The sequence below is a fragment of the Ambystoma mexicanum genome, chromosome 3p (genome assembly GCF_040938575.1).
Source record: "Ambystoma mexicanum isolate Mex_15411 chromosome 3p, UKY_AmexF1_1, whole genome shotgun sequence".
Lineage (NCBI taxonomy): Eukaryota > Metazoa > Chordata > Amphibia > Caudata > Ambystomatidae > Ambystoma > Ambystoma mexicanum.
Genome location: NC_090925.1, coordinates 990,350,538 through 990,374,948, shown reverse-complemented (window position 1 = coordinate 990,374,948; position 24,411 = coordinate 990,350,538). Strand labels below are relative to the sequence as shown.

Genomic DNA, 24,411 nt, shown 5'->3' with positions numbered 1-24,411 from the left:
CCGGGAGGAAGTTCCAAACCGGAAGGTCCCTGTGGGATGGGTAGGGTGTGTCCACCAGTTTCCAGATTTTCTTGAGAGCCAAGGATGTACTAGCAACTGGGTCTGCCGAACCAGAGTCCGCCGGGGCGGGTTTGAGAATGAGGGAGCAGATTTCCCGATCGCTGACCGTCAGTTTCTCCAACCAGACATGTGGGGGGGAAAGGGGGTATCTGTGGTATTAAACCAATGGGAGGCAAATTGAGATTGAGCTACCAGCCAATACCTGAGGAAGTCGGGGCGCCGAGCCCGCCGAATTCCATAGGAGTGGTCAATGTTGTTAATTTGAGTCGGACTGCACCGGAGTGCCACAGGAAAGTGTTAGTAGTTTGGCGTAGCATCCGGAAGAAGTCATCGCCTGGCCATAGGGGAAGATTAGTGAATCGATAAAGGAGTTGAGGCAGTACAATCATTAAGTATTCCTATTCGGCCTGCTAAGGAGATTGGGAGTCTAGTCCAGCTCGAGGTTTTAGTGGCCAGGTTAGTTAGGTAATTCCGGTAGTTGTCCTCACGCAGCTTCTCGGCACACCAGGAAACCACCACCCCAAGGTAAGTGAACCTGGATTGGGACCATGTAAACCCCCTTAGATCAGAGGGGGGTTGCGTGCAGTCAGTGAGAGGAAATAGGACTGATTTAGAGCAGTTTATCTTCAGCCTGGATATGTGTCCGAAACAGACCACATCCTCCAGGATCGGGGCAAGGTTGGTATCTGAGGAATGGATATAGAGGAGGGCATCGTCAGCGTATAGGGAACTATGTCGGACTGGCCCGCAGTACGCAAGCCTCTATGAGCGCGTGACTGGCGCATCATATCTGCAAAGGGTTCCATGGCTATGGCGAATATTAGCGGGGAGAAGGGGCAGCCCTGTCGCGTTCCTCTGGCTATCTGCAAAGGGGAGGAGCACCTGTCTTCTGTGCGGATCCTTGCCTATGGGCCGGTATAGAGCAGCTTAACCCAGGCTCGAAAGCTGGGACCAATTTCTCCAGGACTCGCCATAGGTACTCCCATGATACCGAGTGAATGCTTTCTGCATATCTAAGGTGACTGCCCCTTCCTGCACCTCCGGGACAATCTTGCTGATCACGTTGAATAAACGTCTCAGGTTCAGGGAGGTGGAACGGCACGGAACAAAGCCTGCCTGGTCCGGGTGAATGATGTGGGGCATAAATGAGGTCAGCCGTATGGCTAATAGTTTGGCAAATATTTTGACATCACAGTTTATTAGCAAAAGGGGCCAGTATGAGCTGCATTGGGTGGGGGGTTTGCCAGGTTTAAGTAGGACCGTTATCATAGCTTCTCGAAGTGAGGGGGGGGAGAATGCCTTCCTCACATGCCTCCTCTAACAGGGCCATTAGATGGGAACCAGGAGAGATTTATATTGTTTATAGATCCAAGTAGGAGTCGATCTCTGATATCTGGGTGCTGTCAGCTTTCGAATATAGGGAACTATAGAATGTTAGGAATTCAGAGTTAATGTCTAGTGGTGATATAGCAAGTGTTCCATCGGGTCTCTCTATTGCTGGTATGTTGGGAGCTCCGAATTCTCGGCGTATTAGTCTGGCTAGCATTCGGTCTGGTCATTCCCCCTCGCCATATTTCCTTACCAGCTGAGGGCTGTCTAGAAATGTAACCTCTCTTTCGGCTAGACTACGGAATGTGTCTAGCTCTGTCCCCAGTAACGATAAGGTCTCAGGGGATTGATCCAGGGCATATTGGGCCTCAAGGGTAGCTAGGGTCGATTCACTACTCGGGATATCCGACCGGATCTCTTTCAGGATACCACTGCCTTTGGAAATGGCAATGCCTCTGATGTACGCTTTAAAGGATTCCCAGAGTGTAGCTTGTGATGACACGGAATTAGTATTAAACTCCAAGAATTCCACAATCGAGGATTCGAGTTCAGAGGCAAAGACTGGGTCAAGTAGGGAATGAGGCCTCATTTTCCACAGTCTAGCTCGTTCATAGTCTTGGCCTCAGTTTAGGGAGATAATCACTGGCGAGTGGTCGGATAAAGTTTTAGGAAGAATCAATAGGTGGGATAGGCACCTGACCAATATGTCTGATAGGAGCCACCTATCAATCCTAGAATGTGAATCGTGCACTGAGGAGTAGTAGGAGTATGTGCTGGAGTCGGGGTACATGAGCCGCCAGGCGGTCACCACCGACAAGAGAGGGAGCGTTGTCAAAATAGAGCAGGCTGCCCTGGAGAGCTGGCAGGGCCTGGAGCCCGATCCATCTAGGTTGATGTCTAGGATTGTATTAAAATCACCACCCCATATGATCGGGACTAAGGGGAAACTCTCCAACATAAGAGGCCAGACGCAAGTAGAAGTCAGGGTCGTCAATATTCGGCCCCTAGATGTTTAAAATGGCCACCTCTTGGTTTTGCAGAGTACCTAGGGTTAGTATACATCTTCCCTGTGGGTCTACCCGTGAGTGGTTACATACAAATTTAAGGCTTCTGTGTATCAGAGTTAGGACACCTCGACTCTGGCTGGAATAATTGGTGTAGTACCTCGGGGGCCCCCACTGTTTAGCAAACTTTTTCACATTGTTCAGGGAGGGCATGGGTCTCTTGTAGGCATAGGATTTTAATGCCATGGCGCTCAGCATGGAGTTGAATCTGCCGCATCTTTTTATGCTTACCTAGACCTCTTACATTCCAACTCATGAACGATAAGCCATTATCCGCCATGTATGTGGAGGTGTGGGTTAAGCTGTGATCTGCGGCGGAGTAGTGGACAATGCCAGCCCCACTGGGGCGGACAAATCACTCCACCCGTGTGATTGTAGTCTGATATTGTAACATGTGTGGCATCTCTTGTGGTTGTCAAGCCTTTTTTAACATAACACCCTATCCCCCCCTTCCCCCACCCACATCCCTCCCCCAAATAGAGGAATGATAACTCAGCACAACCATAACAGCAGCCAGATCAGCAGCATCAACGCCTGGGGGCCTGTTAGCTGGCCTGGCGGTAAAGCTCCGGACTGGGGAGAATGTAAGGATATTTGCAGTTCTTAACAAATTAACCAGTGTAATTAGTGTGGAACACGTGGATTGAGGATCAACAGATCAATGAATTGGAAAACAAGTTCACCTACTATTAAACTCTGGTAGAGCGTAACAGCGACCCGTGTGCAAGGCCCGATGGAGCCCATTACAGGGTGAACGCCAAGTCGGGAAGACCAAAGCAACAATCAATGCGAAGACAATAGGGGGTGATTTAGCCAGGGAAATGCTTGTCAATTAATTTTGAGGCCTCCCTCAGGAATCGTGAAGACAAACGTCTGATTGGAGTGTTCAAGCTGGGAATAGCATGGAGTATTTAACTCCTAAGTCTCGGAGTCTCTTTTTGACTGCCATAAAGGTTTTCTGCTCCTGCTGTACTGCGACAGAGAAATCCGGGTAAAGGTGGATCCTTGCCGCCCCAAGCAGCAGCTCTCCTTTGACTCTGGCTGTTTTCAGGAGGGCTCTCTCCACCGCGAATTGCGGGGAGAGTTTTGCCGAGTCCAGAAGAGTGAGGAGGATGCGTTCCACATAGTCTTCCATGGGCTCCTTGACAGTGTCCTCGAGCACACCAACTATGCGTAGGTTATTACGCCTAGAGCGAGATTCGAGATAGTCGTTCTTTTTCTCCACTGCTAGCACCCGATTGGATAGCGAGGAAACTGAAGCCCGCAGGCATCCGAGGTCGTCCTCGGCGGCACCCACCCCCATTTCCACCTTGGCAACGCAGCTATGGGTCTTCTCAATGTGCGCCTTTATGGACGAGATGGTGCCGTTCATGTCATCAAGTTTGGTGTGCAGAGTGGTGAATCCTTCTCGGATATATTCCAACATCTTCTGCGAGCCGTCGGAGGTTGATGGTGCCGACGCGGCGGGCGCATCCTCCAGTGTCTCAGCAGTTGGCTTAGACATGGTTTTTGCGAACATTGTCAGAGAGCTCTGTTTTTTCCGCCCTCCAGCTCCTTTGGGCATGGTGTTAGCTAAGGAGAGTACTGGGGAAGTGGACATGTGTGGGTGGCAAGGAGTGCTGGGGTTCTGTTCCAGCGTAACGTTCAACAGGATGTCCAACAATGAGTTGCTCGGATCTCTCACCTCGCTACCCAGAATTCCCCAGAGGGGGCTACAGTCTATTGAATGCCGGTGAAGGTGCCACAGCAAGGTAATGTCCACACCCTAACTCTCAGTGGGTTCAACCCATTCGCTGGCCCCACAGGCCCTGTTGGTCCGCACATGCGGAAATGGCGGCGGGGGGACCACCCAGATGGAATGTCACGACAACCACGACCACCAACAGCTGCGCCCCCAGGGAACAGGCGTGTGCAGGGCGGGCGCCGGGGGCCGGTGCCAAAACAGTGCTGATAAGCGTGAGTAGTTGAGGCAGGAAGGTGTAAAGGACGCTGGGACTTCGAGCCCCCTAGTGCAAGGTGGCCAGCCACTGGCTTCAGTTAGTGTTAGGAGGGGGGAGTTTCATCCAGCCGCAATGAAAGGTTGTTCAGGCTGCCGCGGGAGCCACCATTAGAGTCCCCGGTGGCCTGTAGGTGTTTATGATCCCCCAAAGTCCGCCACCCCAGCAGCAGGTCAGGGAAGAGATCTCCGGGGCCCCCAGGTGGACGGGAGCACTGCCGCACCAAGGGCGCGCCCACACCGGCCCCTCATCTGGGCTCCTACCGTATCTTCAGTCCCGGAGGGGCCACAGCCACAGGTGGGGGGCAGGGGGCGGGAACCAGCACCTCGACACGGGCTCCTCAGCGGCGCAGCAGCCGTCCAGCCGCCCACAAGCCCCTGTGCCGTGTGCGCACAGCGGGAGGTCCTCGGGTGGCAGGGTCAAGTTTAGGCGAGGGGCCAGCAGTTGTCCGGGCGCACCCACTAGCCAGCATTCAGGCCCCCAGTCCAGCCCGGTGCTGGGGGGCCTCTAGAGCACCTCCGACCGCAAGATGTTCACCGGGTATGCGACCGGTGCAGGGGCGCCCCTCCTCGCGGCCCGTGGCGCAGCAGCCCATAGTAGTCTGGTATACCACCCCTCCTGGAGCCTCTGCTCAGGGACGGGTAGACAGGTCCCACGCAGGTTCTTCACGCGGCCACAGGGTTTTGGGATCCAAAAGTCGGCGGGAATAAGCTGTGCCGGTCCGCCACAGGAGGTAGAAAGATTATAAGGATTCACTGTGGGAGAATGGTTATTTTTTATTTTTGCAAAAAGGATGTTCCCCGTCCGGAGCTCGGCGCTTAAGCAGCCATTCCTTGCAAGCGCAACAGCGCCCCCACCCCCCCCCCCCAGGAAACAAAACTTGGCCATTGAGGCTCCTAATAGACTGGAACAGAACTGTTGACTCGTGCCGGGAAAGCTAGAGTGTGTGCTGTAATCCAAGATCCCATTTTACCCTGTGTTCAAAACGTGGCGAGGGGAGACCCAAGCTACCGCATCCTGACATTATTTGTGAACACTACTTTCTTTTCTTGAAAACCATCCCACACCTTTTTTGTATTAGTTATAAGGTTTGACAACAGGTATCTTAGTATAGGCCCTTTTTATTTGACAACGCCACTAGGACTGCCTTTTTTCATTTGATGTTCGTCGCTTTCTCCCATCTTAGATTTAGGTTTAGATTAGGTGTTTTTCCAACCTGCATACAGTTTAATAAAAACCCTTGAATTGTGATCACTTGTGTCCATCTTTACTGTTGCCACCATGAGTTCCTTACATTGCCGAGTCGGACGGTATCGTCTGCAGCCAATTGGATTACCTCAGTGAATGGGGTCTGGCGAGGACAGTATGGAGTGATGAGAATCATCTTGCAGGTGTATCTCTTGATTGTCATCAGCGTTCTGCGTAGGATCGGGAACAGTGGGAATGTGTATGCAAGGATGCCGTCCCATGGAAAAGCAAACTCGTTTCCCACGGATCCCTCCTGTGGTGTCCTGCTGTCTTACCTGGGGCATTTCTTGTCCTGAGCCGTGGCAAATAAATCTATTGATGGCCGGCCCCAGCGGCGAATGAGCGATTGAAGTGCCGCTTGAGCTCACATTCGCGATTCTTGGACATTTGTCTGCTGAGGCTGTCCGCTGTTTGGTTGTAGATCCACGGCAGGTAGAATGCTTGGATGCCGATATTGTGGGCTATGGCCCAGTGCCATGTGAGCTGTGCCTCCCTGGACAAGGTCTGGAACATGGTACCCCCTGCTTTCGCAGTACATTGTGGTGGTATTGTCTGTGAGGACCTTAACCGTTTGATTTTGTAGCACCGGGAGAAAGGACTCGAGTGCCCAATGAACCGCTTTCAGTTCAAGCACGTTTATGTGTAGGTATGTCTCCTGAGGTGGCTATAGCCCCTTGATGTGTAGTTGGTCCAAGTGAGCACCCCACCTTTGAAGGGAGGAGTCCGTCACCAGCGTCTTGGTGGGTGTAGGGTATTGGAACGTCTTTCCTTTGTGGACGTTGGGTTTGGTTGCCCACCAGTGAAGCTGCAAGTGCAGTCTGGAAGGGATCTGAACCTCGTCTCCCCATGACCCCTTCCCTTGGTTTGCGACCAGTTGGCTTCCAGGAACTCCTGCAGTGTAGCCTGTAGTGTAGGATTAGTGGGATGCACAATGCTATTGTTCCGAGTAGTTGCATGCATTGTCACACCGTTTGGATCTTGTTTGGTGTAAAGGATTACAGCTGAGTGTTGAGGGCGTTTATCCTGTCGCCGGATGGGCGCACTCTTGGCTCGCGTGTGGAGCATTCCGCCCCTAGAATTATGAACTTCTTGGACTGCCGTAAGGAAGATTTTTTGTAAATGATGTGGAAACTCAGTGTTTGCAGTCGGTCCACCGTTGCCGCCATCGACTGTAGCATTCCCTCCCTGGATGGTAAACGTACGATCCAGTCATCTAAGTAAGGGTAGACCCAGTGCCCTTATTTCCACAGGTTGGCCGCCACAAGTGCAAGGTAAAAGGTGCGTGGTGCTGACTTTAGTCCGAATGGTAAGACCCTGAATTGATAATCCTGGTTCCAGACGATGAATCAGAGGAATTTTCGATGCCCCGGATGGATGGGTATGTGGAAATACGCATCCTGGAGGTCCAGGGATGCGAGGAAGCCGTGGTGATGCATAGCTTCTATGACCTGTTGTAAAGTGATAATGGTAAACTTCTGCCATTTTATGAACTTGTTTAACCTTCTGAGGTCTAGAATAGGTCTCCACGTTCATTCCCAAGTATCAGGAGTAAACCTTCCCCTTTGATGTTTTGGGACCTTTTCAATGGCTTTTTTCTGTAGCATGAGTTAGATCTCCTGCAGGAGGGTGGCCTTGTGCGCTTGCGGTTGGGGGTTTGTGGGAGGGGGGCTTGTTTGAATTCTAACAGGTCCCGTAGTGGACCACTTCGAGCGCTCACTTGCCTGGTGTTATTGTGTCCCAGACCCTAGTGAACCTGGAGATTCTCCCCCAAAGTGCGCCATGTGTATGATTGTCATTTTTGAGGTTTACCCTGCCGCCCCTTTTGGGATCCGGATGGTTGCTTGCACCGCTGGGTCTGGCGGAAGTCCTTTGACTTTAGATACCCCTGGTATGCCCTTCTGTACCCCTGTGAGTAATACCCTTATTGAACTGCCGCCCCTTGTAGGAAGAAGATGTTGAAGTTCTGCCGGATGCTCCCCCTGAATTGACGAAAATGGCATCGGTTCTGTAGGGATGCTGGAGACCTGACTGTGTCTGTTTTTATTGTCTTCAAAGCCTCGTCAATTTTGGGACTGCACAGCTCCTCCCCTCGAATGGCATATGTATTACCTTGTGTTGGACGTCTGGACGGAAGTCTGTACAGCGAAGCCAAGTCTGCCTTCTGAGAACTACTCCGTTTGCCACCTGCTTGCAACCGGTCTCTGCTAGGTCTACTGCAAAGGTGTTTCCTATGTTGGAGGCATCTTCACCTTCCTTCAGTATTGCCTTTGCCTCCTTACGTTTTTCCTCTGGGAGGTGGTGCAGGATTGATGCAAGTTTATGCCACATTTCTCTGTCATACTTCGCTATGATAGCTAGGGAGTTTGCTGCTTTCACTGATGTGGTGCCCACAGCTAGTAACTTCTTCCCAAAGTCATCTTGTTTACGAGCTTCATAATCTGGAGGGGCAGCACATTTTTGCCTGTCCGACTTTGCTTTCCAGCCTGCCACCAGCGAAACAACCGATTTGGGTGACGGTTGAGAGGAGAGGCACTTCAGGGTATTGTCCGGAGAGATATACTTTTTATCCAGGTGGCTTTTGACATTTGGGATTGTGAATGGTTGCTTCATTGCTTTTACTCCCTCCTGCCAATTGTGGTCAAGGATTGGGATCAAAACCACTGTCTTTCTCCTTTTGCCCATGTGGCCGAATAAAAAGCATACTTTGTCTTCCTCTGAGGGGAGGAGATCAAACCCGTTGCAGGCCTTCACGATTGTGAAGTGGAACCCAGTGATGTCATCTGGGGGAGACTGTTTCGTTGATTCCTCTTCCTGGGGAAATTCCTCTGGGGATTCTGTGTTCCAGTCATCGTCCCATCTTGGTGTGGTTGGTCAGGACCTGGTGTCCTGGGGCTAGTCTGTATCTGTACCAGTTAGTTCTCCTTCCTCTAACACCGTTTTGGTTGGTGTATGAGTCCTCTTGCGGGATGAAGAAAGTGGCGCTAGAGTATTGCTTCTGTTTCTACGGATCAGTCGTAGTCTATGAGACTGTGGCAGTGATTAAGAGGAGGACCGTGGCTGTGATCGTTCTTTGGAGGAGTACATTGACCTTGTTCCTGAAGTGAATTTAGCCCTGGAAGGCAAGGACCTTACAAACCTTTCCCTCAATGCCGACCTGGGTTTAGAAGGAGACTCCTGTGGGAGGGAGGGTTGGGGTGGCAGTGCTGGAGCCCGTGGTCTTGTCTTTATCCACTCTATGTTGCAAGATATCCTCCGGCATGATCGCAGTATATTGAATTGGAGACACCTGGGTGACCCGTGGTCTTGAGCTTTCCTCAAAGAGCATTGGTTGCCCCTATTGTGGGGGTTGCTGCTGTTGCTCCTCCGTCGACATGGCTGCCGCAAGGCGATGCCATTGGCTGGGCCGTAGTCGAGGGCGTCGTTGACAGAGGATCCTTGTTCCTTTTATGGGGTGGGGGTATGTCCGCCTCATGAGTGCCCTTTTTCGACAACGTATGTTTTTGCGTTGACAAGTTGGATTTCTCTGTTGACGAGCCTGCTTTCTGTGAGTAGGATTTATGGATTTTAGTCATGGACAAGCTCGACTTTTGATATGATGTCGACCATGTGGTCTTGTGCAATTTGGAAGGAGTATGATGAATCCCCATTGACGGGCTAGATTTTTGAGTGGTTGTCGACAAGGCAGCTTTATGCTTTGAGGATTGGTCTGTCACAGATGGGCTCGATTTTTGAGCTGTCGTCGACGAGATGGTTGTCTTCTGAGAAGTCACTGACGAGGCAGTTTGAGTGGACGATGAGGCAGTTATTGTATTGGGCGTAGTGTATGTGTGAGGAGTGCTGAGCTATGCTCCTCTTCCGTGGACGGTCGTCGCTTAGGTGCCCTTTGCTCTTCGTGAGCTTCTTTTGAGATGTGCCTATGCAGCTTCAAAGCGGCTGCCAACGTGACCTTAGGCCCTGAGGAATGGGTTTCGCCCTCTCTCACTGACCTTGAGCTATGGCATTGAGGCTCCACTCCCGTCGATGACTTCCTCACCGGTGACGGTCGGTCCTTTGCGCACAAAGCCAGGCCACCTGTACCTCCCGCTCTCTCCCCTGCCGACGGCTCGTAGCTGTGGGAACTTTTATGCTTCTTCCCCCGTGGCTCCTCCGACTGGGCCCTCTGCTTCGACCATGGGCACTTCTCAGCGGGAATAGACATGCTTTTGGTCAACTCAATGTCGGGGGGTGGGTGGGGTTTGCGAAATTCCCCTTGTTTAACCAGCATACCAGCTGTCTGTGCTTACCCTTGAGGATCCTGGATCTAAGACCACTGCAGATAGTGCAGCCCTCCACGGTTTGATGTGGGTAGAGACAGTAAATACAGTCAGAGTGTGTGTCCCCTTCATAAACGCTCTTAAGGCCACAAGTGGCACAGGGTCTGAAGAGAGGTCTCCTTTTGCGCTCCATCCCCTTAGAACGAAACTCCTCACCTTTGAAATCTTTCCCTCCTAGGGAAAATAGTTTTCCTTGAAAAGAAAGTCTTTTTTAAGTTGATTTAGGAAAAATAGCTTGTTTTTACTAACAGTGTTGAACCAGAGGACTTCCTCAGCTGAAAGCGTTGTTAGAATGTAAATGGAATAGGAGGGTCTAAAGTTAATCGAGGTCCCACTGATTGGGAGCAAAAGCACCCATAACAAGGGAGTTAGACTATGACATTTAGTTTCTTCTTGCCTAGGGCAAGGGGAATACAAAATTAACCGAGGCTTACCAGTCTACGACAGGGAATATTCACAGCATGTTGATCTATGAAAGATCAGATGAAGGAGAACAAAGCTTTCCCTCATTTCTTCTTCCACATCCCATTATACTTTAATATAGTGTTTAAGTTTGAGGGAGGGGGCATTCTTGCGGGATAATGACATGCTCCCAAGTCCGCCTCAGTAATAAAGTTGGGAAGGGTAATTATCCCAAATGATAATGGCTCATCCAGAGGTCCATAAGGCTAGTCTGGGTATAACAATCTATTCAGCATTGCGTCTTTTGCGCCAACCCCTTTTAGCAGCTTTATAAATAGACTTGTAGATGTAATTCTAGCCCTCCAGTCTGATACATCAAAGTTGAGTGCCGACACAATCCCAAAAATTTGCTCCGATGAGGACGCTTTGATCTCCTTGCTCGTCTGAAAAAAACAGACATACGCATTTAATGAAGGGCGTAAAAGCAATGGTATAACGATTCATTTTAGTAAAACAAAGTCCATGGTTTTCTCACACCTAATGTGAACGACCTCCAAAATTGAAGATAATGTTAGATGGCCACAACATAGAGCAGACGAGTAAAATCAGGGGTCTGCAACCTTTGGCTCTCCAGATGTTTTGGTCTACAGCTCCCATAAACGCATGTTAGCATAGCCAATGTTGACCGACTGTGGCAGTCCCAGTCCAAAGCATCTTGATAGCCACAGGTTCCAGACACATGTGGTAAATGGAGTGACCAGGTGGGTAAATCGATGCTGGCTTTGGAAAGGTCGAGTATTGCCATTGCTAAATGTAGCTTAATTCATGAAGTGGCGCACTTACACCTGCACGAGATTAGAAACATAGATTTCTCATGAGAAACAGAGAAGGAGAGGGTCTGGGTCCTTAAACATAGCTGAGGATAGAAGGACCACAGGCTTGGCAGGAGAGTGAGCCTACCGATGGTAATCATATATTGCGAGTCTGGGACCCAGACCGACATAAGAAACCAATTGCAAAAAGGCACAGGAGGGTCTGGGACCCTGAAGAGTGTTGAGACATTTAAAATGGGCACACATATTTGTCAGGAGAGTAAACTAAGTCAGGGTATTGCCGCATTGCGAGTCTGGGACCTGCACCCATATGAAACCACAAGAGGGTCTGGGACCATAAAGTGTACTGAAACATTTGAATGAGACACGCGCACTTGGCAGGAGAGTAAACCAAGTTGTGGTGTTGCCACATTGCAAGTCTGGGAACTAAACCCAAATAAGAGGTTCTGGGACCATGCGAGAAACAGACTGTGCAGAAGGAAGTATATGTTTGGCAAAAGAATAAATCACCATTTTTGTGATACAGCTTGGATAGTCTAGGACTCACAACCATATGAAGGCCTGAGAATAACTAGTTAGAAGCAAGGGGAAAGGAGCCAAACCGTGGTTACTGGGACATTGATTGTTAAAAAGCAGAACATGTGTTTTTTCTTTGAACACTTGAGAAGTTGAAGTGGCAAGAGGTGTCACTATTAGTTTATGTAATGAACCAGGAATGAGATTTGGACACATGGGGTTCGTGGCTTTGGTCATGCCTTTGGCCTTGAGCGATTTATAAATGTTCAAAAAGGAAAATGCACAACTGCAACATAAAAAGGTTCCAACAAGAGGGGAGTGACCAAGAATGAGGAGGGGTAGGACGCCTACCCCGTACCTGCTATGACCACCGGCCTGGCTGCAACGCTGACAGCGACCTGAGGTTTTGCACCCGCGCCTCCCTGTACTGTTACCAGAGGTGGGGCTTTGGTGATCTCCTACTGGAGCCTAGAGCCCGCTACGGCAGATGGTGCGGACAGCAAAGAGGAGCCAGGAATGCACCCAGTGCACCATCATGGCAGCTGCCGCGAGACGCAACGAAGCCCGAGGAGAGCCACACAGCCCCCTGTGCAGGCCACAAGGAAGAATTAGGTAGGTAGGGGAAGGTGGGGGTGAGCGATGTGCCTGGCTGCATGACCCGGATCCCACCGGAATTAACATTGAGCCAGCAACCACGGAGAGGCAGCGAGTTCGGGGCGCATGAAGGCTATTATGATCTGCTGAGCTGCAGAGTGGCTGAGGAGGGGCAATGACTGGAGCTGCAGTGAGGGGGGTCCTGTCCCCCTGCCTTAGGGGTCCATAGCACCATAGACCATTGTGTGGCAGTGTGGGCGGGCCCTCTCCTGCGGAGCCCTTCAGATTTGCTACAGGGGAAGGTGCTGGACCCGATATGCAGGCAGCTGGGAGGCCCCCGGTTCCTGCCCATGGGTGCAAAGTGAGCAAACCAAGATGGAGGGGGCGAACTGTGTTGTTCACTAGCAATCAGCTAGCCCGGCTATGCCAGCAAACAACTCAATATTCCTGAGTCTGGTGGGCCTGGGTCCTCCTGAGATTTGGGGCGCAGATGGAGATTTGCCTACTGCGGCAGGTGAGGTAGACTGGTGTTGGCCCCAACCAGCAGCAAGCAATAAAACCTGCAGATGAGGCAGAATGTCAAACCAAACCAGGGAGAGACGCTTGCCACTGTGGTACCGGCCTTGACACCAGAGACAAGAGAAGCCAAGCAGGTCATCACAGCTGGAGAGTTGAGGGGAGAGCCGATAAGAAACCGGACTGTGTTGAAAGAAAGTCGCAAGTAGCAAGTTTAAGGAAAGTTCAAAGAACTGTGAACATTAAGGGAAACCAAGCTGCAGAGGAGTCGGCACCACGTGGGTGCGCACTCGAAAAACTCGAGGCGATTGCCCTATTGTTGAAACTACCGTTAGCAGAAGGCCTTGGGAACAGAGCAAGAGTGGTCAAAGTGGTCATACAGCGGTCTAGCAAAATCCTCCGTACAGTCGAAAGTCTTTGACAGGCAGACGATTGTAAACCTAAGGGAAGTGAATGCTGACTTGTAAGAAAGTAAAAGAAAATGTGTAATTGGCAACAGTGAACCAGACTAAGGGATGCCGATGGAAAGGGTGCAAAGCCAAAAGTCCCGATGAACAGTGTGTTGACAAAGGTGAACCCGACAGAGGGATGTCTATAGTGCACTGTTTAAAAAGACATTAAGACTTGTGAATGCAAGGAATGCCATAGTGAAGCCAACGGAATGAGGCAGACATCCAAGAACTCGTTTTGGATCGGAGACCCAGAAGAGGGGAAGCCAAGGGATGTAATCACCCTAAGCGCCATAAGGAAAGAAACTTTTTGTTTGCTTGTTTGCATCAGGTCCTCGAAGGCAAGAGACTTTTAGGATCAAAGAGACTTGACCATTGACAGTCCTGATTAATAAGAACAGAACGGTCACCACGTGCTGGGAAAGCTCAAGAGTCTACTGTGCTCAGGACTCCCACTTTGTCCCGTGCTCAAACCGTGGGGAAGGGAGACCCCGGCTACACATCCTGACTTTCATTTGTGAACACTTCTTTCTTTCTTGTGAACCTTATCCCACACTCTTTTGGTTTTTAGTTGTAAGGATTGGCAATAGGTTTGTCTTAGTATAGGCCCTTTTATTTGTCAAGACGCCACAAGGACTGCCTTATTTTTAATTTTATGGTCGTAGCTTGCTCCCATCTTAGCTTTAGGTTTAGATGAGGTGTTTTTCCGACTTGCATATTCAGTTTAATAAACACCCTTGAACTGTGATCACTTGTGTCTGTCTTTAGTGTTGCCACCATGAGTTCCTTACAGTTGGAGTAGCAGTAGTGCGGAGGGGGGAGTAGCGGTAGTGCAGAGAGGGGAGTAGTGGTAGTGCAGAGAGGGGAGTAGCGGTAGTGCAGAGAGAGGAGTAGCAGAAGTGCAGGAGGGGGGAAGTAGAGCGGAGGGGGTGTAGTAGTAGTGCAGAGGGCGTGTAGTAGTGCAGAGGGGAGTGTAGTAGTGCAGAGGGTGAGTGTAGTAGTGCAGAGGAGGGGAGTGTAGTACAGCTGAGGAGGGGGATTGTAGTAGTGCTGAGGAGGGTGAGTGCAGGGGTAGCAACATTAAAGGGTGGGGGCAGGTAAATAAGAGATAGGGTAGAAGACAGAAGAAGGGTGGAGCTGGATGCAGGAATGTAGCGACAGAAAAACAGCAGTTAGGAGAGAAACGCCACGGTGTGCAAGGAAGGAGACCATCAGGTATAAGCATCAATCCTTTCTAGTTACTAACATTGGCCATGTAGTAGGCTATTAGATTGCAGTCAATAAGGACCTAAAGGTAGAGAGTAGAGGATAATAAACGATGTACTAACTTAGGAACTAAGGACACCTGGGCTAGAGCAGAAAATGCAGCATCTATAGTGCCCTGTTGAAGTCCGTAAAAATCCTTGAACCTTCTCTGGGAGTTAGGAGTGTTCTTTAAGCCATATGTGACACAAAGTACTTTGTAGGCTACCTTCCGGGCAAATCGTAACAACGCTGTTAGAGGTGAAGGTTGCTCTAAAACAAGATCTTGACCTTGGATTGAAGTGATAGCATATGCAATTGTACATGGACAGCTATCTACTAGCAAACATTCCACCAAGAGCATCAGAGCCACATCTGCTAGAGCAAAGCTGAAGTGGTCTATAATGTGATTCTGAATCTCTGGTGTGCAATATTTCCCATTGGTGGATCGTCACCCCATGCAGTGTTTTTTGTTGAATATGGTCATCATGGGCCTATTTAGCGTGTCAGTAAGTTCTTTTAAGTAATCCCTGCCTTCCTGTTTCCAGGACAGCCTATGTGTTTAATGCAGGCAGGATGGTTGCGGACTCTGCGCTGTTGAGGCATTGCAGGGATAGTGGTGTCAGGATGTGCAGAGCATTTGTTACGGGGATAGTGTAGAACGATAGGTGTGTGCCGTTTACTCCGGTGACGACAGGGAGTTATGACTGAGAATGCAGTGCAGAAACTGAAAGGGTCAGTGCAACCCATATACAACATAGGCTTAGTTCAGTGGCATCCATAAAATAAACCCACAGACACTTAATATGCAAGTAGTTTTACAAAAGGTATGACAAAGGCCACGTTTAATTCACCAACTGTGGCGCAGGTAAACCTCACCACACTGGACTCTCCACAGGATTAAGGTAAGCAGTATAATTAGAGCTCAATCCAATCTTCATGTATCTTTCTTGTATGGCTTGTCGAGAACCAAACCAACAAGTGCATTCATCTGACCTTTACAATACGATTGATTTTAGCAACGTTTACCCAGGCGGAGCTGCGGTAAAATAAAAAACGAACTTCAGAAAGACTAAATTCTGAAGGGCTACAGTACATTCTATAAATCCAATCTATGCAAAGAAACCTTCTGCCCCCAGAAACGGCTCCCAAAAATTGCATGCTCCGTACCTGGGAGTCCCCGAAGTACACCTGCATAACTAGTGCGATAGTGACCCCTGTTGCAAACGTTAAACAGGCTGTGATGATAACGGTTAAGCCATCCTGCCGGCAGCTGCAGTCCCCCGAGAAAGGGTCCTTGTTGGTGACACGCAGCGGTGACACGTCTTGGCTGCCCATCTCAGAGGAGGAGGATGGCAGGCGCTGCAGGCGGGCAGATTTCAGGAAGGAATCTGGATCTTCAGTAGCAGAGGGAGAGAAAGCAGAAACGGGTCAGAAAAGGAAAAAAGGCAAACAAGCCAGTTACAGATCTGAACATGGTATTCCCTTGCATAATGTACGACATGCTGTCCTCCTCCCTTTTAGAAAACATCAATTCACCTCACAAAGTGCGCACAAAATTGTTTAATCCTCTCCACTGTTCGTTTTCACAGATGGCTCTATTCTAAAACTCGTATTCCAACAAACATACGGCAAAGGTCTGCAACTGGATCTTTGTTTGCTTCACATTTTGGAAGAAACGTATGTCCTGCCAAAGGTTTTACTGGGCATTAGCTCTTAATCTCTAAATGTGGCTTCTCATTTTACAGTACTTTTATTAAAATTGAGCAATTTCTGTCACAGACGTGCGACTATTATGCAGCAGGTTTTCTTGTGCAAGGTAAATCTTCACAGGTGGTTCCTACATCATCCGAAGTCTGGGCCAACCTTGTGCTCCAGTGACCACCAAACAAGGAAGGACATTGTTGGCAGACAACTATATAGAGCGCAGGGACGCAATTTCACCAAAATGCCAGGGGTAACGCAAGTGACATCACACGATCCTTGACCCCTGATTACATAACATGAATTGATTTGATTTGACACCACCCCTAGTGATATCGTGGGAAGCGATGGAACACGACCTTTCACCCGTTGTCAAAACAACAAGTGGCATCACATAGCATTGCACACTACGAAAAATATGGTTACGATATCACTATAATGTGATGTACATTTCATACAAGAATGGATCGTCATATGTATGGTTAAGATCAGTGAGTATAGGCCCATATTATGCAAGCAGACGTCCATGACCAAATGATAACTATGTGTTATTATATAGCACTTACGCATAAGCGCTTTATATAGAAAAAATATACACCGAATATCACCCAACCTGTGTTGGTACTCATTTATCGACCTCAGAAGGATAAAAGGCTGAGTTGAGGCGTTAAAGAAAAGACTAAATCAGTGACTCATAGAATTCCAGAAAGATGATTTGGTATTCCTGTTCTTTCTTATTTAGGGTCTGTGCTGAAAGTGTTAGACTTGTGGCACTCCTGTCCTTATTTTTCTTCTTTTTATTTTTTAAGGGGCCTGAACAAGAAAGCCAGCCACTCCAGAAGTAAAGAGCCACATGGTGCTGGCCACAGCCCAGGAGCTTGCATTTTATTATTATTATTATTTTTTTTTTTTTTAAGAGGTCGAAAGGGAGACCACAGTGGTCACAGTTGCGACCTCTGGCGACCCCTAAATGACATCCCTGATAGAGAGGTGCTTAGATTTCTTCCCCGAGAGTCTAATGCAAGAGAAAGTGCCAAGAAGATAACTCTCACTGCCTCCTTAGAAAGTGCATACAACCAGACCAGGCTACATTTGAAAATGAAAAACCCTGAGATTTGTCAGGTGGTGCCAGTCGATACTCTGCCCAAATTTGCTTGCGGCTCCTCCGCACATTGTAAACATTTTTTAAAAAACTCCAAACACTGGGCTGGGTGATTTTTCACATATTCTTGTGGATGAGGATACTGTGCACATTTATATATTATATATTTACACCCATTCCCCAAATGCCAGATACACAATAGCCAGCATATGAGCAAGTATACAGCCCTACAAAATGCCCCCAAAGGGGTTTATTGCATTATTTTACAACAAAACATATGACATATCCATCCATTCATAACAGAAGAACACATGTATTGCCTGATAAATATCTGAATCATGTGAACTTAATTATTGTTGCACCCCCCGCCACTACCCCCAAACCCCAAAAGAAATACATTTGCAGCCTTATTAAACGTAGTCGGAAGTTCCCACCAGGGCAGCCCTGGCACAAAGATGTCTGGAGAGACCTGCAAATGACACGTTTTCGTTGCAGCCATAGGGTTTTTGCTTGGTCTGGAAAAGATCTGGGGCTTTGCTGATGTCGGTATTGTTGGGACTCAGGGATAGCTAGCCTTTTGATAATTTTTATTAGAATACTGACAATATAACAACTGTTAAAAATTGCAGAAATCAATACAGATAAATATGGTTCAGGTCTATAATATGCAAATTAACAATAGATAAAAATAGTAATACGAAAAAAAGAATACATAGTGATGATTGTTAGGCAGAATTATATGCAGTACCCTTTGGGAACACTACACAGACTACAAGTGACAGTACAATTTCACCTTTGGTACAAGCCTGTACTACACAGTTATGTAATAGCGCCTCGATGTCTATGGGCTGCAGTGCGCTCTACAAATGTAAAAAAAAATTTAAAAAAATAATGGTAGCAGTAGCGGAGCAGCCAGACTTATCTCAAGAGTAAGTGAGCAGTACAAATAGTTACACAAAGGACAGCAATTACTATGATTCAGGCAAACACTGACTCAAGGTTTCTAAGTAAAAGAATATATGGGATACATTACTCACCGTAATCGTATTTCTGATGCTTGTATCTGCTTAGATTCACATGCTGTGCATAGGCCGACATCTAGTGGAAGCTGCGGAGTATTACAGTTTGTTTTTCGAAACTCGAAAATGGGCGTCGACACAGGGCGTGCCAGTAATACTATCCCTAGTGTGACGTCCACTGTACCCAAGATCCCTCACGCGTCTAGGATCCTCAGATTGTATTTTTCTGACATGAGGTAGCATGAGGAGTAGCGTGAGTACAGATAATCCAAGCAGATAGACAGAAAGGTAAGACTACAAGCAATCATGCACCTTCTCTCAGAGGGGAGGAAGGGTGGGTCGCATGTGAATCTAAGCAGATACAAGCATCAGAAATACGATTACGGTGAGTAATGTATCCCTTCTGAGGCTTGTGGAATCTGCTTAGATCACATGCTGTGCATAGATTCGCGAGCAGTACCTGAAGAAGGAGGTGGGATGTGAGAAGGGTCATGAGCAAATAAGTGTCTTAGAACCGCTTGTCCCATTTGTGTATCTGCCTTGGAATGGGTGTCAATGCAGTAATGCTGAGTAAAAGTGTGAATTGAGCTCCAAGTAGCTGCTTTGCAAATGGTGTCAAGGGGTACATTTGCAGTGAAGGCCAGAGTGGCCCCAATGCCTCTAGTAGAGTGGGCTCTTGGCGTGAAAGGCAGAGTTCTTTCAGAGAGTGAGTAACACAGCTGGATACAGTTAATAATCCACGTCGAGATGGCACCTTTAGAGTCGCGATCCCCCTCTCTGCCTGTAGCTACGGAGACAAACAGTTGATCTGTTTTTCTTAGCGGTCTGGTTTTATTTACATAGTAGAGGACCGCCCTACGCACATCTAGGGTGTGTAGTTTCACCTCAGCCAAGCTTTGCGGGTCCTGGAAGAAAGCCGGAAGCTCGATGGACTGGTTTACATGGAATTTTGATATAAATTTAGGTGAGAACCTAGGGTGTGTGCGTAAAACCAGTTTGTCTTTATGGACAGTAAAGAAGGGATCCTGCACTGATAGAGCCTGAATTTCACTGACCCTTCTTATAGAAGTAATAGCTACTAAGAAGGCTGTTTTATAAGTCAGGTGTTTGAGACTGCTTTTATGCATGGGTTCGAAAGGGGGGCCCATGAGCTTGGCTAGCACCACATTAAGGTCCCACCCTGGTGGTGGGTTTGAAATAGGAGGGTGAAGTCTCTTTACTCCTTCCATGAAGGCTTTAACTACTGGTACTTTCCACCACAAAACCTTGCTATGGGAAGTGGTGTAATCCGACAGGGCTGCCAGGTGTACTTTCAGTGAGTTAAAAACCAATCCTGCATCTAGCAGGTGTAGCATGTATGTAACAATAGTGGAAGGAGTGCAATCAACCGGGTTGATTTGTCTACTCTGGCACCAGATAACGAACCTCTTCCACTTGTCAAAGTAACAGTGCCTTGTGTTTGGTTTCCTAATAATAATAATAATAATAAGTAATAAGTTTCCTAGATTCCTTTAGGATGTCCATACACCTCTGTGGCAAATTGAGATGTCCAAACTCTATGACCTCAGGAGCCATGCTGCCAGGTTCATTGAGTTGGGTTGTTGGTGCACTGTTTGACCTTGGTGCTGGGACAGTAGGTTGTACCAGGCTGGAAGTTTGATGGGCTCGCACACCGCCATCCTGCGTATGTGTGGGAACCACAGTTGTCTTGCCCACATAGGAGCAACTAGGACGAGCGTCATCGACTCTCTGTTCATCTTGTTCACCACTTTCCTGATGAGAGGAGTTGGTGGAAAAGCGTACGCAAACATCCCTGACCAGTTCATCCACAGGGCGTTCCCCTGGGAGTCTGGTTGGGGGAACCTGGATGCAAATCCTGGGCGTTGTCTGTTTTCGCTTGTGGCGAATAACTCTATAGTGGGGAAACCCCACTGAGAGACGATATCTTCTACGACCTCTCTGTGTAGAACCCATTTGTGTTCCTCTGGGAGGGAGTCTCTGCTCAGAGCATCCGCTAGGGAATTGAGCTCCCCTGGAACATGTTGTGATGACAGGAAGATGTTCCGTCTGAGTGCCCATATCCAGATTTTCTGGGCAAGCTTGGACAGATTTGGCGAGCGAGTCCCTCCTTGCTTGTTCAGGTAGAACATGGCTGTTGTGCTGTCCGTCCGGATTTGCACTGACAGGTTTAGTAGGTGGGGCTCGAACGCCTGAAGCGCTCTGAATACTGCCAGAAGCTCTAGCAGGTTGATGTGGTTCTTGGCCACTGAGTGAGACCAGAGACCCTGAGCTGTGTGGTGGAGATGGTGCGCTCCCCACCCCGTCAGACATGCATCTGTAGTGACTACTGCCTGTACTTCGGGATCGTAAAAGGGTTTCCCCTGTGCGAGATTCTCTCTAGTCCACCAGTGAAGGCTTTGTACCAGTGTTGGCAAAACGACCACTAGATCGTCCCACTGACCACTTGCCTGAGACCACTGTTTCGCCAACCATTCCTGCATGGGACGCATGCGCAGGCGCGCGTGGGGGACCAGGTAAATACATGACGCCATCATGCCCAGTAAACGCATTGCTTTGCGTACCGTTATTTGTTGACCGGACTGATAATGCGGAATTTGCAGTAGTATATTCCAAATTCTTTCTTCTGAAGGAAAGAAGTATCTCTTGAGTATCTAGGATTGCTCCTAGGAATTGTTTGGAGATGCTTGGCACCAGGCTTGACTTTTTCTCGTTGATTGAGAAGCCTAACTCGTGGAGGAGGTCGATAGTCCTTTGAATGTTTATCCTGCAAATTCCTGGGGTTTCCCCCGTTATGAGTCAGTCGTCCAGATAAGGGTACACTGGGATTGCCTCCCTGCGTAGGTGTGCAGCCGCCACCGCCAGTACCTTGGTGAATACCCTTGGTGCTGAAGCTATCCCGAAGGGCAGTACCTTGAATTGGTAGTGTCGACTGTCCACCTTGAAGCGCAAATACTTTCTGTGCGCTGGTAACATGGAAATATGAAAATAAGCATCTTTCATATCCAAAGTTGCCATGTAATCCCCCTTTTTTAGGAGGGGGATTACCTCTTGTAGCGTGGTCATACAAAACTTTTGGGGCTTGACATACTTGTTGGCAGGCCATTAGTCCAATACTGGGTGCATTGTCAAATCTTTCTTTGGCACAAGGAAGTAAGATGAATAAATACCCTTGTTTACCTGGTGTCCCGGGACGAGTTCTATCGCATCCTTTTCTAGCAGAATGGCGATCTCCTCGAGGAGAATCTTCTGATGTTCTAAAGAGTGTACTCTTTGTCATGGAGGATGGTTCTGGGGACGCTGCAGTAGCTCTATACAATATCCTGTGGATACTGTTGACAGCACCCATCTGTCTGATGTGATCTCTTCCCAAGCCTGGGTGAAGTTGGAAATGCGTCCCCCTACTGGGGTTGCGTGAGAAGGGACCCTGAACTGAGCATCACTGCTTTGGTGGAGGCGTGCCGCCTCCCTTGTTGGGGCTGCCTCTGCCTTCACCACGCACTCTCCTACTACCCCTGCCGTAACCCTGGGTAGACTGTTGGTTGTTGTTCCACTGTGTACCCTGCCCCTGGGAATAGTTAGATCCCCTCTGGGAATTTTGGCCGCGTGGGCGACGAAAATTAGTATTCCCTCTCTGGTTAGGGTTTTATTGGTTAACTGGCCAAGGGACTTGAGTGTTTCGTATTCGTCCTTGGCATTCTTCAGTGCGTCTTCGACCGCCTTACCAAACAACAGATCGGTTTCCACCGGTTTGTCCAACAATGATGCCTGGGTTTCTGCCTTAAAACCAGACTGCCGCAACCACGCATGTCTTTTGATAACAGTGTCTTCCGCTATCAATCTGCCTGCGTTGTCCGCGGTGTCGAAGGTTGCTTTCAAAATGTAACCAGACACAGCTCTACCCTCTGCGGAAATCCGAGCTAACTGGCCCTTTAAAGGTTCAGGAGCAGAGGCTATGAGTGCCGCGACTTCTTCCCACTGATGGCAGTTGTAGCTGGCCAACAGGGTGGTGGAGTTTGCAATCCTTGCTTGATAGGCGGACGTTGAGGCTACTTTCCTGCCGAAACCGTATAGTTTTTTGCTCTCCTTGTCGGGAGGAGCTTCGGACGATGACAAGGGTGTTCCAGCCCTCTTACGAGTGTTCAACCCTGGGATTGACTGCTCTGGTGAGGTTCGGGTTCACCAGGGACGGATCTATTCTCCGTTGAATGGACTTAAGGATAGGGATGGTCTGGGCAACAGGCCTCCTTTCTCCCACTAACTCTTCTGCGAAGTCCCTCTCCTCCTGGACACCGTGGGTGTCAATGTGGAAATGCTCTGCTGCGCGTGCGAGAACCTCGTTTAGGAGGGGTTGGTTATCGACCGGGGAGTCGGTAACCGGGGCTTCGTTCTCTACCGGGGAATCTACTCTGTATGTTTCCGGGTCTTCCTCTTCCTCTTCCTCGTCCTCATCATCCCCATAGTAGCCCGTCCCGGTTTGCTCTTCTACCATGCCAAATTCTTGGTCCTCACCAAAGGAAGCCTCTCCTTGATACAGTGAGTATGGTTGTACCTCGAAGGGGTCTGACCTCATCGGTGTTTCAAACCGGGGCTTTTTACTCGGGGGGATAGGATCATTAGAGCCTGAGGGAGTCGCCCCTTGTGGATCATACGAGAGGAAATGTTCTGGAGTTTTATCATAAAAATCAGCCAAGGAAGACATTCTTGACATGACCCTATCTATGTCTTCACTGGACCATTTTTTGGAACTGGTAATGACTCTCTCAGCAAGTCTATGGGATTTATCTTGAGTAGATTTGCTGGTTTTAGACATATCTGCAGACCTGGTTTTGTCTGTCTGTTTAGGGGGAGTGGTGTGTTTCACAGGTGTGGAAGAGTGCAAAGGGTGTTTCTTCTGCTGTTTTCCCCCCTCCCCATGAGTGGAAAAATGTTTTCCCTGTCCTTTAGTGGCTCCGGAGGTTTTCGACGCCTGGCGTTGAGGATCGGGGGTGGGGTCCCTGTCCTTCGAGCGTGGGGCCTCGCTGATTTAACTGCAGGCTCTGACTCCTGGAGCGCGGCCTCGTGGTGGAAGTCGTCTTTGTCTTCCGACGATCGAACTTCTGTTGACCTAGGGAGCGAGGCACTCTTGGCAAGAGTGGATGATTGCCTGGAGTCATGCGGCGATCTTGTTCGAGAGCGCCCAGAGGACACCGAATCGGACCGTTCTGTTTGTGCCTCTTTCCGAGAACTCGACATCGTCGAGTCTCGGTTGGACTTAGTGTGTTTAGTATGTGAAGCGCTTGTGTCACCGGGGGTCTTCCCCATAGCCGCCCTGCCGGACGACCTTCCGAGGTCGGGGACCTGCGCTCGGCTGTCTTTCGACGCCGTAATACCCTCGCCGCCCGAAAGTACGGCGTCGCTGAAGGCGCCCTCCGCTGCCATGGCCGCCTGCCTGGCGTGGTGGGCCCAACGCTTCGTCGAACGGTCCTTAAGTGTCTTAGGTTTAAACCTACTACACGCTCTGCAGTTCGCTTCGGGGTGGTCTCTCGGCAAGCAGAGATTGCACGTGGCGTGCATGTCGACCCAAGGGTATTTGCGATTGCACTTGGGGCAGAATTGAAAAGGGGTACCCTCCATACGCACCTTGAGGCAGCGGGCTGTTAAGTGTAGGAAATGTATAAGGTGTACCTATATACCAAGAGTGTAGAGTATGTACAACCCCCCACTCTCCCTACTTGCAGGGCCGAGGCCAGAGGCCTTCCAAGGCCCGGGCCGAGGCCAGAGGCCTTCCGAGGCCAAAATCCGTCGTGCAGCAGCCGACGGTCGATTTCTTCTCCAGCCAGCATCGAGTGTCGAAGTTGGGGTGGGGAAGGATGTCAATAGATTATTATTTTAAATGTTTAGCAAAAGTATGGCTAAGGCCAGGGGACTCCGCAAAATGCTTCCGACCAGTATGGCGGAAAAAAACAATCTGAGGATCCTAGACGCGTGAGGGATCTTGGGTGCAGTGGACGTCACACTAGGGA

At 49.2% G+C, this 24,411-nt stretch overlaps 1 protein-coding gene across 2 annotated transcripts in view; it reads right to left on the bottom strand.

Annotated features, from left to right (window-relative positions):
• Positions 1–24,411, bottom strand: part of GGT7 (gamma-glutamyltransferase 7) — a 1,549,331-nt gene that overhangs the window by 1,248,895 nt on the left and 276,025 nt on the right. For both annotated transcript variants that reach the window (XM_069652281.1, XM_069652282.1), the window contains exon 2: positions 15,734–15,960. In XM_069652281.1, coding sequence (XP_069508382.1) covers positions 15,734–15,960 — 227 coding nt within the window. The remainder of the gene's footprint in view (positions 1–15,733; positions 15,961–24,411) is intronic.